We start from the raw sequence: 17,836 nt of genomic DNA, 5'->3' as shown, positions 1-17,836 counted from the left end.
ACTCTTTGTGAGGAAAATGAGTCTGCTTTTAAAATAAATTGCTGTGCGATTCTGCAGAGGGGAAGGCCAGTAAGAATGAGAGCATGAATCAATGAGTGGATTCTAATACAGACAAGATGTACAGAACACATGACTTACCACTTTAAAAAAAACAAAAACAAACACATAAAAAGTGGAGTAATAAAAAAAAAATGTTAAACTGGATATAAAATGAGTTATCTATCCTTTCCTCCAAATTTAGTAAATGGTTAACTACTTATGGTAGGGAAACTATAGGTTCAAGGAATCAATATGGTTGTAAAGTAATTTAATTATTGAAAGGTTCACATAAAATAAATTAAGTGGACACAAAAGTTTATAACACTTCTCAGAGAAGACGTCACATAATACTAAAGATGTTGTCGAACATAGTAAGTGTTACAGAGGTTAGTAAAAGTCTGTACACAATGAAAAAGGCATTTGACACAAAGGTACTTGCTCATGTATGTAGTATGGATACGGAACACAGCCCACAGTTTAACGCAGTAGCATGTAACATATGAAATTGTTTACACGAAGAGCATGGCTTGAGCAAAATATGTGCTGCACATATCAGGTAAATAGATACATATTCGCTTTCTACCAAATTTAAAAATATATATTGTGAAATATAAAATTACATTTGTGAGAATAAGTTAGTATGCTCCAAAAAGATCTGTGTCCAAGTCCTCTCTCATGAAGAAGAATTTTCTTGGTTTTGCTATAAAGTGCATTGTGGACTATGTAGTGATCAAACATACCAAAACACAAGGATTCCCAAGAACCCTGTTAACATGGCAGAAAGCATTTTTTCCAGGATACAATGCACTACCCTGGACAGGCTGTCTTCAGCCCGCACCACAGTAGAGATCCAATTGGCAATCCTCCAAAGCTATTTTGTTTTTTTTGTACCACATCTTCCCTGTCCTTCCCATACCTTCAAATATTTAAATTTTGGTAATCAGGCAGCCATGGAGCAGGAGCACGCTGCTGAAAAGCCACATTGGCCCATCCTCTTAAGGATTGACATCAGCCCTAGGGACATGTTTAGCGTTTCTGCGAAGACATCGCAATTTAAAAAAAAAAACCTGTATTGCCACGTGCACAAGGAGCAAGTATGCATGAAACCAGCTCACTGCAGTTACCGTGTTTCCCCGATAATAAGACCTACCCCGAAAATAAGCCCTACCCTTACGTTTGAAAAACGGTCCAAAATAAGCCCTACCCCGAAAATAAGCCCTACCCTTACTTTTGAAAAACGGTCCAAAATAAGCCCTACCCCGAAAATAAGCCCTAACAAAATCCCCATTTTGTCCGGTCACTGCGCTACACGAAAATGCCCCCAGCTCCACCCCCCGCATGAAATGGATGCCGCTGTTAAAGATTTAACAGTGGCATCCAATCACAGCTGCAGCGTCTCACTCTCTCACAGAGAGCGCGCAGCAGCTGGCGTGCGTGGCAGCGTCATTTACAGCAACGCTGTGGAGGACAGTAGAAAAAAAAGAGGGAAAAAAATAAAGGTAAGTAAAGAATTGTAAAAGCAGGACTGAGGGCATGATGGGGATAAAAGCAGGACTGAGGGCATGATGGGGATAAAAAGCAGGACAGAGGGCATGATGGGGATAAAAGCAGGACAGAGGGCATGATGGGGATAAAAGCAGGACAGAGGGCATGATGGGGATAAAAGCAGGACAGAGGGCATGATGGGGATAAAAGCAGGACTGAGGGCATGATGGGGATAAAAGCAGGACTGAGGGCATGATGGGGATAAAAGCAGGACTGAGGGCATGATGGGGATAAAAGCAGGACTGGGGGAGCATAACAGTCATCATTTTATTTATTATCCTGTCTGTTTTGACCCCCAGCATGAGTGCAAACAGGAAGAGCTATACCGTTCAGAACAAGAAAGCAATTGTGGAGGACTCACAGGGAAAGAATCTTTCTGCTTTCTGTAAAGAAAAGATGTTGGATCTCTGAATGATCCGAAAATGGAGAGCGGAGTACAATAACCTCAGTCAACAGGTGGATGAGGGAAAAGCTAAGAAGCGCAGGTCAGGATCAGGTCGGCAACACTTATATCCTGAGCTGGAAGACATCATTGGTGACTGGATTGCTGACAGGAGAGCAAAGGCGTTGGTTGTGCGCAGGGCTGATATTCAAGCATTTGCCCTTGCAATGGCACCACAGTTCGAAATGGTCCCAGAAGGATTCAAAGCATCACAACACTGGTTGGACGGTTTCCTTCAGCAATATCAACTGTCTCTAAGAAGATCAACAACACTGTTTAAGCTGAAAGATGTTGAAGTTATTAAACGTGCACTTGCATTCAAGTCCTTTGTTGATGGGATCGACTTTTCTATATACCAAACCTGCAATATGATTGCTATGGATGAAACTGCAGTGTTTATGGGTCGAGGATCTCAAACGACAATTCATCACACGTCAATCTACATTCCCACCACTGGCTACGAAAGTGCATGGGTCACCTGTGTTTTGGCAATTCGTCTGGATAGAAAGAAAGCCACACCTCTAATCATCAGTAAGAGCAAGAAAGATAAGATTAAACGTGTTTCAGGCATTTACGTTCTTGAAACCGAAAAATCCTGGTGCACACAAGTAGTTATAAGGAAGTGGCTGGATTTAATGCTGCCACTTGTTTTGCGAGATGACCAAAGAGGTCTGCTAGTCTTGGATTCAGCCAGCACTCACCACGCTAAAGACATGAAGAACTTCCTTGCAGAGAGAAGAATAGATAAAGTAATGATTCCCGCAGGAATGATTGCCTATCTCCAGACTCTTGATATTGCAATAAACAAGCCATTCAAGGACCATTTGCGCATGGAAGTCAATGACTACATTGAAAATAGAATGGAAAGAAATCAGCGTGGAAACTTTGTGAAGCCCGTCTGCAAGAGGTCGTGACTTGGGTGAAGAAGTCATGTTACCTGGACAAGACATGCTCATTTAAGGAGAGCTATATTGCTGGACATGACAGATTGGGTCCACTTCTTCTGCAGGAAATGGAGGTGCAAGAAATCCAGGCCGGAATTCGGGGTATGGAATTGTTGTTGAAGAAGATGACATGACCATTTTTGAATAAAGATAGATTTTTCTGTTCACACTTACTTGTTTATTGAAATTGCTGTCAATGTTAATTAAAATAAACCCTACCCCGAAAATAAGCCCTATGGAGTTTTTTTGACCAAAAAAAATAAAAATAAGACAGTGTCTTATTATCGGGGAAACACGGTAGGAACACACTTTCCAACAGCAATGGCAACAGTGATGAAAGTTCTGCCTGTCAGACTGGGGGGGAGGGGTGGTTAGGTCCACTCTTCTACCGAAAACATGACATTAGGGAAAAATTCAATTATGTACTCTGTTGGATAACAGCAGGAGACTCCGATTTTTCAGGTAGCCCCCAGCACCCCAGGAAGAATGGGAACTCCTCCCACATGCCGTCCACTCCTTAAGTGGGCATAATGGGGAGAATTTTACCAGCAATCCGTGAGAAGGGTGTGGGGCCTAATGATGAGATTATGATAGTAGCATCATTTGGTCCCACCCCCTTTTTAAATATGCGCAATTCAACCCATATTGTTGAGAGTGTCGGGGACTTAATGACGTGAATAGTCCGGCCCCGCTCCATCACCACCCTCCTGCGTCTTCTCTCCAAGCTTCTCCCAGAAAGGAAATTAGGCAAGTATGGACAGTGCTGAAATCGCTGGACAGAACTGAGCTACACAACAGTCTTCTAAAAATACATTATTGCAGTTTATTATAGCTGTGAGGACTGTTACCTATGTACAGACAAACCCACAGGAGGTAAAAAAAAAAATTAATAATTACACAGGCATAAAAAAAGTGAACATCAGTACAGGAGAAAAAGCCTCTTACAATATCTCAAGTATTTATTTTGAAAATGAAGGCAAAGTTCATCTAACATAGTCATAGCCTATCCAGCCCAAGTGGTGCTGGGTTAGAAACAACTGGACTCAGATTTAAAATAATAAAACTAAAAACTCCTCAATAATGTTTCTATCTTACAAGAGCCACATGTGTTTTACTAACCAGCAGCTGCAATGCTTATTCCACTACTTTATAAATCAAGTGTTCCTCACCCCTCTTGTAAGCTCATTATTAAGTGCCATGTTCCACTCATTATATAGCACTATATAATGTCACCACTTTACAAATAAAAGTAATAGTAATAAATAATAATATAATGATGATGACATTGTATCTGTTGCAGTTAAGGGAGAGCTCTCAGGTGATGAGTTCAAAATGCACATAGCTGTGGCCAATGCCGGACAGTCAGGGGATCATAGCAGGAACAAGCCAGAACTGTTATTTTTGCTCTTAAAAGTTATTCCTTTACATGTATCAGAAGAACAAAGAGCCCGATTTCCCCCAAACAACCCACTAACCCCAGACCCTGGGGGAACAGGAGCAAAGTCATGGGGAAGTGACCCACTGATGCAGCACACACCAAGTGGGGAGTGTGTCGGAGTCTTGTTTTTAGCAAATGTTCGTTGCTGCAGCACCAGAAGGATCAATTACTACTAGTGATGTATATCTATTGTATAAAATATATTTATTTTAAAAGTTGTATCCAACAGTAATAATAGTATCTAATAATAATAAAAAAATAAATAAATAGTTTTACTCACTATGCGCGGAATTCAATTCAATGCGGTGTTGAATAGCCTCGGGAGGGAGCTCCCAGAGCAATTCAATTCAGCGCGCTGTTAAGTTGGAGAATGCTGGTTCTCGCAACTTAACCTGGGTGTTTAGGTGCAAGAACCGCCATTCTCTGACTAAAGTCCCGGGCGCGCGGCTGTTAGCGCCGCGCTAAGCAGTTGAACAGCTGCGCGGCCAGCACTTTTGTAGGACTTCTCCTCTCATCCCCAGGGGGGTGCGAGAAGAAATCCTTAGCCTGTCTAAACAACGTGTTGAATTGAATAGCTTCAGGAGCTCCCTCCCGAGGCTATTCAACATTGCTTTGAATTGAATTGCCCCCTATGATGGGCCAGTGGTTTTCGGGGCTCTTCCAGCAATGTTTTACAGTTGCTCCATTTCCTGTAAGCTGAATGCTGTATTGACCAGGGGAAGGATCCCCATCCCTGGTTGTCTAGTGAAGGGGCCATCAGTGGAAGGCGCAATGTAGACCCAGGCGCAGCTTGTAATTGTGCTTCCCGAATTCAAATCCATGAGACGCATTTCTTCCTTACAGCTCCAGGAGGCAAAGTAATACATTAGAGCCTGGAAGGCTCTAGCAGCAGCTCTAGCCATTCACCCCCTGGAGAAAAATTTGGTGTAAGCATCCATGAGGAATCAGCCACAGTCATCAGCAAAGAGCTGCTGCAGCAGGCTCAGAAGAATGAGGACCAGGTGAAGAAGTCTAACAGCTGTAGCAACTACTCTCCTACAACTGGTGCACACTTAGGGCCTGATTCAGAGCCGGACGCTCTGAACCAGGGCGTTTTTATTTTTGGAGCGGCCTCCTGGCCGCTCGCATAGCTGTGGGTGACCACCCACAGCTATAGCGAGCGGCCAGGTTGATGGTCGCAATGGTCAAGACCATCGGGCTTGCGACGAGACCCTTGTGGTAGGGTCTCGTGGCCGCAAGCCCCAGAGAGCTTTCGGCTCTAACAGAGCCGGAAGCTCTCCCACTGACATCACTGGTGATGTCAGTGGGGCCGCCCCCAAACGGCAAGCGTTCCGTTGAGAACGCCTCCGTTTGGCCGGCCACCCTCCCGGCCCGCCCACCAAACGGGGCGAGCTGTCACTCACCATCGACAGCTCGCCCCCTTTGGTGCGAGACCCGGAGCGACGGAGCACCCGTCACTAGCCGGGTCTCGCGCATGCCCAGTGGCCAAATATCGACCCCGTTGCGAGCGCTCAGCGCTTGCGACCGGGTCTGAGTCAGGCCCTTAGCCCTCACAGTACTGATAGCCAAGTAATACCAGTAGGAGTGATGAGAAATGCCAGTTTAATAAGTAAGAATGATAACCCAAGATAAATTAGTAAAACCACAGGTGGCAGAGAGACAGGGTGGCAGAGTGAGCCTAAACTATCACATATTAAATTTAATTTCCTTACTCATGGTATTTTCCTATTTGAAAGGATCAAGTGTAGGTTGAATCCAATATCAGATGGCATGTAATGCTGACTTTTGAAATTAGCCCCCCTGGCATCCCTTAATGCTATAAAAAGCACCATTCCTGTGCTGATTGGACCAACAGCACAGTAAAAATGCTTTCTGGAATAACGGTGTAACTCATAACAGAAATAAACAAACAGTTTGCATTTGTTGGCTGGAATTAGCCTTATTTTTATGTGCGGTGTGGGATCAGGGTATAGCGGACCATCCAGGACTCCAATGAGATAGACAGGAACAGTTTTTGTTTCCATGGCCACAGGAGCACAATCACAATGCCAGGGGTGGGCAATAAGTGGCACTCCAGCTCTTATTGAACTAGAAATTCCAGCATGTTTTGCAACAGTTTTAGCATGGCCAAATAGCAAAACTGTGGCAAGGCATGCTGGGATGTCTAGTACTACAACAGCTGAGGCGCCGTTCAGGGGCGTTTCTAGAGAGGAGGGGGCCGTGTGCAGTCTCCGTCATGTGACCCCTCTTCTCAGTCGGCTGCACGGCCAGCGCTGCACTTATAGACTCTGGGCACTAGAGTGTGCCCAGAGTCTATAGTGCATGCGCAGGTCACAGGGAAAATGGCCACAGCGGCCATTTTCCTTGTACTGTACATGCGCAGACGCCGGTGTGGGACTCCAGAGAGATAAGTATACTATGGGTGCAGGGTATGCGGTGTGGGCCCCCCCCTGGACCCAGGGGCCCATGTGCACCGTACACCCTGCACCCACTATAAATACGCCCCTGGGGGCGTTTATTGCCCACCCCTGACCTAGGGCCTAATTCAGAGCTGCACACTGGTCACTTGCATTGTGTGGTAAGAAATAAATGATGCTCTGCACCCATATTTAGAGTTGGCAGCATTCACGGCCATAATTAGGGATGTACAACCGGTGCCGCCAGAAAGACCGTAGGGCACTGTGGGCTACACCATCGCTGTCCCACAGCCCATGCTTCTGGCTTGCAGGGTGTCTGAACTCTGCACCAACGCGGCAGAGCAGCCTGTGAGTACAGCCACTCAATGCTGAACTGCCCAGTGCTGATGCCCATGGCGCGGCTCGGAAGCCCTGTTACTACCATGGCTGCATTTATGCAGCAGCACCAACTTCATCTATCCGTGTGTGAAAGTAACTGTCATCACTATCAGTGCTCATTTGCACCAAACCTATACCTAGAGGAAATGATCTGTCCCAAATCAGACAGATCTCTGCATACTGTAGCCCGCATTACACTCTCAGAACACTTGGTGCATAAAGACGGTACGATAAAAATGCACAATATGAACGATATTGACCAGGTTACATAGGGACTCCGCTGGTGGGTTGGTGGTGTGTTAGATGAACAATAACGATCATCCAGCACACCGGGAAGGTGCAGGACGATCAGTCAGCAATATCGTTATCGCTGACTGATCATACCGTGTGTATGCACCATTAGCCTATATGTGCACAGATATGCATACTACTGTAATTGCTCGGATGCATGTATAGTGCAACATCCACGGATTTACGTAAAACTCTGGGCCTCGTTTATCAACGAGTTTTATCACTTAACACGAGTGATTAAACTCGTTGCGTATAATGGTGCTCCAACCAATCAGCTCCTGTCATCTATTTAAAAAATGACAGTTGTAAATCGATTGGCTGGAGCACCATTTATCATACGCAATAAGTTTTATTTCTCGTTGTGAGTGATAAAACTCGTTGATAAATGAGGCCTGAATCAATCCCTTAAGCCACGTACACACTGGACGATGTGTGTATTGAGCGATATCGGTGGCTGCGGGCCAGGTGGGGGTGCCGGCATCGGTAAGTGCACACACACTTGCTGATGCCAGTAATGATGAACGATGGCGAGGGGGAACGGGGCCATGCTGCATTCGGCAGCATGGCATTGTTAACGATATCCCCAGATTGAGCTACATGTACAGAAGACTGGGGATATCGTTAACGACCCGTGGGAGCCCACATCGTTCATCGCTTAGTGCATACACACTGGACGAGTTGAACGATATATATATATCGATCAAAGATGTCGTTATCGTTTATATAGTTTACAAATATAGGCCCTTATTCAGAGCCGGACGCTCTGAGCAGAGCGCACACTCTGAATGAGGGCCGTCCTCCATAATTATGGAGCGTCCTCCTGGACGCTCGTATAGCTGTGGGTCACCACCCACAGCCTATACGAGCGTGCAGGCTGATGGCCGCGATGGTCTTGACCATCGTGACCATTGCCACTGCGAGCCGGAGCCTGCGGTTGAGTTTCTCAACCGCAAGGCCCGGAGTGATTTTGGCTCTAGTGATGTCAGTGGGCCGGCTTCTGACGGTAGGCGTTCCCTTGGGAACGCCCCCGTCTGGGAGGCACGCCCCCGGCACGCCCACCAAAGGGGGCGTGCTGTCAATCAACATCGACAGCACGCCCCCTTTGATCAGACACAACGAGCGAAGGAAAGTCCTTCGCTCGTCGCGTCTGGCGCATGCGCACGACGGAGCTCCCTCCGTCGTGCGCATGCTCAGTGCACACCATCGACCCACTTGCGAGCGGACAGCCGCTCGCGAGTGGGTCTGAATCAGGCCCATTGTCCAGTGTGTACGGGGCTTAATGGCCCCCATACATCAGCAATCTGAAAACCACAATTGAACAATTTCAAGATTTATTGCTCGATCTTAGGATTTCCCAATCGAGCAATCTGCGCCCATACACTACAGATCTTTTTCAGTGATTTGCAGATCGATTGCAGCAAACACAGATCTGGCAATCTTGAAAGGCCCATCATTTTGCTAGAAACGGTCTGCAAATCTGCTGATCATGTCCATACACTAGCAATCTACAGCCCCAATCGATCTGTGAAATCCAACATGTTGGACAATCTGATTAAACAATTCCAATCACTTTTTGGTTGCAATCTGCGATCTGTGAAGCCCACACATTGCAAATTTTTATACACAATCGATTGCAAATTGCACGATTGCTCCAATCCATCTCTGATGTATGGGGGCCTTAAGATGAGATGAACAATCAAGCAGGTATTATAAAGATGAACATGTATTTGTGTTGTCACTCAAGGTATTTTCTAAACTGCTGTGGGACACATGAATACTAATTGTGTATATATATATATATATATATATATATATATATATATATATATATATATATATATATATATATAAAATCTACATAACTTAGTCCATATTTAAAGCTAAAATAGCAAACTAAAAAAGCAGTATATGTCGTAACAAAAACAAACAAGTGAAGATACCTTACCAAAATAACAGTAATTCTCAGTTACCCAGCACATAATACAAATGCTGAAATACCTGACCACAAGTCAACCCCAGTCAATAGGAGTTAAACTTTTTATCACCTCCATACTGACCCCTTTCCCCCCCAGGCGTCAATTTCTATTTATGTGCATCCACTATCTTTACAAGACAGTTACTTATGGTGCGTACACACTGGGCGATTAAAGTGGACGACTGAACGATAACGATATCGTTATCGTTCAGTCGTCCACTTTATCGTCCATTTTTAACACAAAAAAGATGAACGATGACGACGACACGCGTTCCCGCGGGTCGTTCGTCATCATCGTTCATCGCGCTGACATGCAGGCCAACCTGACGACCTCGTCAGGTTGCTGCATGTCAGGGAATGGGTGAGAGAGCCCGGCGCTGAACGATATCGCTAATGATATCGTTCAGCGGCTGTGCTCAATGTCATGAACGACATTGAGTACAGCCTGCCGGGGACACACTAGACGATATCGCTCAGGGAGCATATAGTCTAGTGTGTTCATTTGGTAGAACTTAAGTGAAATGAAGGTTTTATTTTGCAGTAACAGTTACACAGGTAGTAAATGCACTGGTTAGTGTTCCGATTTCATAGGTGTGTATTATATGGCTTCCTGTTCTGTAGGTCTCCTAGTGGTTTATCCAGTTCTCTGATGATGTATCCGATATGGTGTGTACTGTAGATTCAGGAGCCTGGCCAAGTCCCATATGGTGGCCTGTTTATAGTACAGCAGGGTGATATATACTGTAGTTTATATCAGGGACATTAATACACCATACACAACAAATGTGTGCACGCTGCTGCACATACTGTAGTCTCTATGTAATGAACTTCTTAGGAAGTTGGCCATTTGCCTGTAGACACACCAGGGTAATGTGTACAGATTCCGCAGGAAGAAAGTAATGAAAAGTTATTTGATTAAATAACAGTAATGACGTGTCCAGTAGAACCAAAGCACTTACCATGTTGTAAATGGAGGATTGGAGTTGTCCATAACGCTGGTCCATGGCTTAAACCATGTAATATTCTCTGCTGCTGTGCCCCAGACCTGCTCAGGGTCTTGTACTGAGGAGCGGAAGACATGCTGGTAAGTAGCCGGGGTGCTGTCGCTGCACAGGGTGGAGTACGGTGCCCGGTGGCGGCTGCTGCAGGTGAGGTGTGTGGCTGCAGCAGGGGGAGCGGGCTGTCTCCTGATCCCCTCATACAGCTGAGCAGTCCTCCATGCCTGCTGCACACAGGGGGGCTGAGCCTGGAGAGCTGTGCCCCTGGCAGCCTGCCGGCCAGGGAGAGCGGTGTTCCTCAGCCCCCCGTGCCTGCAGCCATACTGGGACAGGCGTCTTACACCAATGTACATTTTGGTTTGAAAAAGTAAACAAAAAAACTTGCAGAAGACTTTTTCTGACAGCAGTCATGTACTTAGCGAGAGACAGAAAACCAGCACTGGATCCAGTCCTGCAAGATGTGCTCTACCAGCAGGGTCCTGTAAGTCCTGAACGGGTTTTCCCAATAAGCCCGACCTGAAAACATTAAAAAAAATGTTTGCACAAAGTTTTATTTCATTGCTTGCAATGCCTGAGCTAGTTGTTCATTTACATAATGATAGGGGTTGATTCTTTCTTCATGAAGTATAGTTTATAATATTTTGCCAACAAGCTGAATGCTGTGTATACGTAGCAATTGTCATTTTTTTTATTGTGCAAATTTTAACATAGTTTAATACATAAAAACAATAGAAAACATAAATAGAACAAAGTCCCTATAATTCAGGGATTAGATGATATGGCACACCTGGTACCACATGCCATCTTATACTAATGGTAGTTACAGGATGCAATTACAGTAGTATAATATAAAAAAAATGTTGTATTAATATAAGCTATAGGTGTATTTACATATCTTCCCTTTATTCCTTTAGCACTCCATTGATAACAGTATTTGTACCTGAAATATATATATATATATATATATATATATATATATAAATAATTATATTCCAGGATAAAATCCTAGCTGAAGTTCTGGATTTAAATCTTCGGGTTATTAAATTAGGCATCCCAGACCAATTAACTCCCCTCTGTGAAGTTTTAATCCAAATCCATCCAGTGGAAGGCTCAGAACAGGCTCCCTGGGTCAATGCTCTGCCCAACGTACACCAATGGGAGGTCCAACCGGGTCCTCAACCCCCTAGTATGTCTTCTGGGATCGAATGTTACCACTCTGTCAAGTTTTCGGCCAAATCCATCCAGTGGAAGGCTCAGAACAGGCTCCCCGGGTCAAAGTTCTGCCCGGCTTACACCAACGTGAGGTCCAACCGGGACCCTAACCCTCCCTAAAACCTGGGCAAGACCCAACTGGACCACCTCACGGTTTTATTCCAATCGGTGCAGAGGTGTCCGAATGCATAACCGGACAGACAAACAAACAGACCAATGAATTTTATATATATAAGATAAATAATTATATATTTGTTTATTTATTATAAAATAAAGTCCATGGTAGGCATCTGACTACTGTGTGTTCGGGCTAATCTCAAGAACCACTGGACAGATTTTGATGCAGTTTCACTATTCTATACAGCAATTGTGGAGGAAGGTTTAGGTGTATGAAACATTAATGTATGACAAAAGGGAGCCGAGCAGTGACGATTATAGTGAAGCAAGTCATGAAAAAACGGACATCCAATCTCTTTCTTGGCTTATGCTGCCTAAAGCATTAGAGGTATATCATGGCAATGGACTTTGGGCCTGATTCAGACCTGCTTGCAAGCGGGTCGATGGTTGTGCATTGCGCATGCGTAAGCCCCGTAGCGAGTGAGAAATTAACTCGCTCCGGGGCTCGCTAAAAACAGGGCAGCTGTCGATGTTGATCGACAGCTCGCCCCGTTTTGTAGGCGGGGTGGGGGGGAGGTGGCTGGACAAACGGAGGCATTCCTGAAAGAATGCCTGCTGTTTGTGGGCGGCCCTACTGACATCACCAGTGATGTCAGCATTGAGCTTCCGCCACCATTAGAGCCGGAAGCTCACTGGGGCTAGCGGCAGATGAGACCGTACCACAAGGGTCTTGTCGCAAGCCCGATCACCTGCCCGCACGCAAAAGCTGTGGGTGGTCAAAAAAGCGGCCGCCCTGAGTCAGAGCGAACGCTCGCTCTTTGCGAGCGGCTCTGAATTAGGGCCTTTATTTGATACCATGTAGAGATTGTTACACATTATCTGGTTTCTCCAGAAAGTTTGATGTAAGCCCTGTTTACTGAAACAAAATGCTAGTTTTTCCCTTTTTTTTTTTTACTGTTTCTATCTCATTTAGTGAAAAACGATTCTTCAATTTGAAACAAGTCCAATTCCCGGTAGGAGTCTGCTTTGGCATGACAATAAATAAACAGACACTTAGGGCCTGATTCAGAGCTGAACGCTCTGACCAGAGCGCTCGCTCCGAATCAGGGCCTTCCTACCTTTTTTTGGAGCGTCCTCATGGACGCTCACATAGCTGTAGGTTACCACCCACAGCTATAGCCATCGGGCTTGCGACGGAGACCCTGCGGTAGGGTCTCGCTGCCGCAAGCCCTGGAGTGATTTTGGCTCTATCAGAGCCAAAATCACTCCCACTGACATCACTAGTGATGTCAGTGGGGCCGGCTTGAGACGGTAGGCGTTCCCATGGGAACGCCTCCGTCTGGCAGGCACGCCCACCAAAGGGGGCGTGCTGTCAATCAACATCGACAGCACGCCCCCTTTGGTGCGAGACCCGGAGCGATGGAGAGCCCGTCGCTTGCCGGGTCTCGCGCATGCACACGACGGAGCTCCCTCTGTCATGCGCATGCGCAGTGGGGGAACATTGACCCGCTTGCGAGCGTACTGCCGCTCACGAGCGGGTCTGAATGATCCCCTTAGGCCTCATTCAGAGGCGGTCGGAGGATGCAAGCGGTCGCTCAGAAACTGGGCGGCTGCTTGTATCCTGACCGGCCGCCTCTGTTTCGGTCTTAGGCTGTGGGTTTACACCCACAGCTCTAACCACCGCTCGGGAGATGGTCGCGATGGTCAGAGACCATCGCGACCATCGGGGCTTACGACAAGACCCTAGGGTAGGGTCTCACTTGTCGTAAGCCCCGGAGAGCTTCTGGCTCTGTCAGAGCCGGAAGCTCTCCACTGACATCACTAGTGATGTCAGTGGGGCCTCCCCCAAACGGCAGGCGTTCCCATGGGAACGCCTCCGTTTGGGCTGCCACCCCCCCGGCCCGCCTTCCAAACGGGGCGAGCTGTCAATCAACATCGACAGCTCGCCCCCTTTGGAAAGAGACCCGCTACGACCGGTGCTGGCTCCCTTCCAAACGGGGCGAGCTGTCAATCAACATCGACAGCTCGCCCCCTTTGGAAAGAGACCCGCTACGACCGGAGCCGGCTCCCTCATGCGCACTGGCAAAACATCGAGGCGGCCGTGCGGTCGTAGACCGTACGGCCGCCTCTGAATAAGGTCCTTAATGTGGCTGGAGAAGACCTAAATGGACCTCATGGACAAATTTACATGGCCCTTTTGTGTGTAACGTCAAAACTAAATTTTTTCGTGTTGATGTCAGGAGGAATAACAACTGTCTGTTAAAAAAAGACTATTGCCATAATTCCAGAATTGTTCCCGTGCAAAGCTTGTCGCAGTCTGTCCAAATCGAAACTAATGAGTTACCTTTGTAGCATTAATATTTTCTATAACTGTTTGTTTAATCTCTATGCTATTTACATCAAATTTATTTTATCATCAAACAGAGGGCATGATTCAGAGCCTCTTGTAAGCGGCCGCTCGTTCGCTCCGAGCGATGTTCGCACAACTGCGCATGCATATGGGTCGTAATGCGCATGCGCCAACCAGTCATTGTGGTCGGAAATCGAGCGCTCGCAAAATAGCGAGTGCCTGCTAATTTGAGTGACAGGATGAGGCGTTCGTGTGTGGTAACAGGGGAAGGTGCTTGAAAACGGGGAGTGGAGATCCGAACGCAGGCGTGCCAAACGGTCAAAAGGGGCGTTTTAAGGGTGTGCATAATTAACAAAGCAGCGTCATCGACCACGTCACTTGGTTGTTTCTTAGCCTGAACTGTTCGCATGATTGCGGTAGGAAAATCCAACCACAAGCACTGCGAGCAGTTCAGACGCCTTTCGATGTACTCGATTAATCAAATAAATAGCGGAGATGACGTAGGATGTGAGCGGCCAGGGGGTGTCTTTACAAAATAGCGAGCGCATGTTTTGTTCGCTCGCTCAGACATAGAGGCATCAACAGACCGCAAAGAGCGAGCACTCAATTTAAATAGCCGGCCCCTTTTTCTGAACGAGCGAGCGCAAATAGCGTCCGGCGCTGAATCAGGCCCATAATACGGATTTCCTTTATCATTGTATTTCCTTTGCTATATCTATGTACTAAGGGCCTGATTCAGAGCCGCTCATAAGCGCCCGCTCGTTCGTTCCGAGCGATGTTTGGCCAACTGCGCATGCGTACGGATCGTAATACGCATGCGCGAACCAGTCAGTGCGGCCGAAAATCGTTTGTTCGCTAAATAGCGAATGCCTACTATTTTGAGTGACAGGAGGAGGCGTATGTGGGTGGTAACAGGGGAAGGTGCTTGAAAACAGGGAGTGGAGATCCGAACGCAGGCGTGCTTAAAGGTCAAAACGGGCGTTTTATGGGTGTGCATAATTAATACAGCAGCGTCATTGACCACGTCACTGGGTTATTTTATAGTCAGAACTGCTCGCATGGGGGTAGGGGGGGTAAGGTGCGCTCTTCCTGCTAGTACTGGTGATGACTTGTGTGTGTTTGTGAGTGGTGTTAATTAGAATGTTTCTTCTGGTGGTGGTGATGTTTTGGGAGTGAGGAGGGTGTGATTGGTATGGAGTGTAGTTTGGAGTAATGTGAAAAGGGGAATGGAATAGGATCAAAATGAGGCCAGCGAGACACAGTAATTTTGGGCAAAATCTTTTATTGAGTAGTCACAATGCTGCTCTGTTAAGATCCCGGGCAGGTGGGTGGGGTTCAGTGATGAGTGGTGATGAGACTGGGGAGGTAGGTGGACCCTTTTAGGGGGCTCCTTCCCGTGCGGTTCAGTGACCTTGCACGTCACCCCTGCTGGACCTATGGTCGACATTCTAGGAAGTCTCGGTGGGTGGGGGGATTTGCAGAGTGGGTTGGAACACCTGTGCGGCGTCCCGCGTGTTGGTGTGAGTCTTGGCAGTACTTACCTACCGGTAAGTAATCTCCAACCAGCCCACCCACGCTCTACTCCAGCCCCAACCCCTATCACCTCACCTTTTATCATTCCTGTTAGTCCCTGCACACACCTGCACTGCATCACCATTCAGCAATTCTTTGCACACACCTACACCGCATTACCTTTCAAACACACCATTGGCCCAATATGATTACACGTATCACTCCAGCTAGTCCCTGCACACAACTGCACCGCATCAACATTCAGCAAGTCCCTGCACACACCTGCACCGCATTACCTTTCAAAAAAAATAAAGGTCCATTCTTTAACCCAGGCAACGCCAGGCCTCCCAGCTAGTAGTGCATAACTTGCATATGACCCCTGGTCTGTTCAACAGTCACATTGTCGACATTCATGGTTAAGGTGTCAACATTGAACATATTAACATGTTCATGATGTTGACATATATCATGTCGACACAAATATTTCGACATTGTCAGACTGTGAACATACTGGTTTTCTTATTCTATCCCTAAACCTACTGGAAATGTTAACATAATGACAATGTTGTCATGTCTGATGTTGCCATTTTGCAGGTATCGACATTAAAGATGTCAGCATTTTAACCATGTCAACATCATCAGTGTCGACCTTCTTTTGTCGGCTTTGTTAATGTCGACATGCTAATGGCAGACATAGTGACTGCATACTTTAGTAGGGAGCTAGTGTACGGATTTGCAGAGTGGCGAGGTAGATGTGGAGCTGCAACATAGGAAAATTATTAAAGCTGGAATAGATGGGTGAGGAGGAATGCCAGATAGGAGGTGGTTGCAGTACTTGTGTGGGGGGGGGAGATGATAAGAGAAAGGATAATTTGAGTTGCATCTTGTGTAAGAAACAGGGTAGCAACAAAAAGGCGGATGCTACAGAACTGGGCGAGAGACTGGATATGAGGAATAAAGCAGAGAGACGAATTGGCAGTATATCTGGCTGTGTTTTATTTCTTTGATGGACCTGCCATCTTTACATTTTTATCAATACTGTCAAGTAAGTGATAAATAATTATGACCAAAATACCTCTCTATTTTCTCCTTATAGACCTGTCACCACACACCTCCCAGCTTCACCTTTATTTATGTTTCCTTTAAAACTGGATTTCCTGTTGTACTGTACTGTATGTCTAATGTCCTCTAGTGGTTACAAAAGTATCTATTTGGCTAAAAAATGTATATTAGCTTTCATCTTGTATGTTGTGTCATCGGAGGCGCCGAGAGGGCACTAATTACCCACGCTTGCTAGAGGGGCCCAGTGGAGGCCCGGGTTCGATGCCACGCCCCCCTTTCTCTTACCTGTCAGCAGCCCAGCACATGCTGCTGTGTGCTGGGCTGCAGTGGGAGACTGTTACCACTGCTGAGCAGCAACAGCAGTCCCCTCTGACTGTGAGGGGGAGCGATCACACTGATTGCACCCCTCCCAAGATTTGCGCCAGGCTGAGGGGCTCACAGAGCCCCCCTCCCCAGTGCACACCAAAATTTCCTAAGGGGGCATGGCCACACCACCGTGATTAGGCCACGCCCCCTGGGCCCGAGCTGGCTCTCTACGGCCATGTGTGTCATATTGGCGTTTACAATGCCATGTTAAGGAGGATATTTATCAAGCTTTCTAATTAGAGGACAAGTGGTGAAGTTGTCCATAGCAACCAATCAGCTTCTACCTATCAATTTTTTAGAATGTACAGTACTGTACTCAGGGCCAGTTCTAGACCAAGTAGAATCCAGGGCAAAATGTTCCTTTAGTGCCCCTTAAGAAATATTTTTTTATATATATTAGGGAAGCCAATCCCGGGATCGGGATCCTGGGATTTAGGGCAAAAAACGGCAGGATCTCAATCCGGGGATTGGTGCCTCCAATCCCAGTATTCACGGGATTAAAATGTGTGGCTTGTCTTCAGCCCGGTGGCAGTGCTGAGCACTAGTTCTATCAGGTCCCAGGCCTAATACAGTTGTGCGGCTGTGTGCGACATCATAAAGCTCACCCTTCTATCTATCTATCAATCTATCTATCAATCTATCTATCTATCTATTTACAGTGCTATTTTTTAACCGGAACTCAGTACCTGAACCTCTCATTAACTATGATATAATGTCCTGGACCAAAATGCTTTTTTCCACTAGATAAAT

The 17,836-nt window shown here is 46.4% G+C and overlaps 1 protein-coding gene across 2 annotated transcripts in view; it reads right to left on the bottom strand.

The window, feature by feature from the left end:
• Positions 1-10,926, bottom strand: part of ACSS3 (acyl-CoA synthetase short chain family member 3) — a 109,759-nt gene extending 98,833 nt beyond the window's left edge. For both annotated transcript variants that reach the window (XM_088454378.1, XM_088454379.1), the window contains exon 1: positions 10,429-10,926. In XM_088454378.1, coding sequence (XP_088310504.1) covers positions 10,429-10,820 — 392 coding nt within the window. In that variant the 5' untranslated portion in view covers positions 10,821-10,926. The remainder of the gene's footprint in view (positions 1-10,428) is intronic.
• Between the last annotated feature and the right edge of the window lie 6,910 nt (positions 10,927-17,836).

The sequence above is a fragment of the Taudactylus pleione genome, unplaced genomic scaffold (genome assembly GCF_031769625.1).
Source record: "Taudactylus pleione unplaced genomic scaffold, aTauple2 ptg000040l, whole genome shotgun sequence".
Lineage (NCBI taxonomy): Eukaryota > Metazoa > Chordata > Amphibia > Anura > Myobatrachidae > Taudactylus > Taudactylus pleione.
This window is presented reverse-complemented; position numbering and strand designations above follow the sequence as displayed.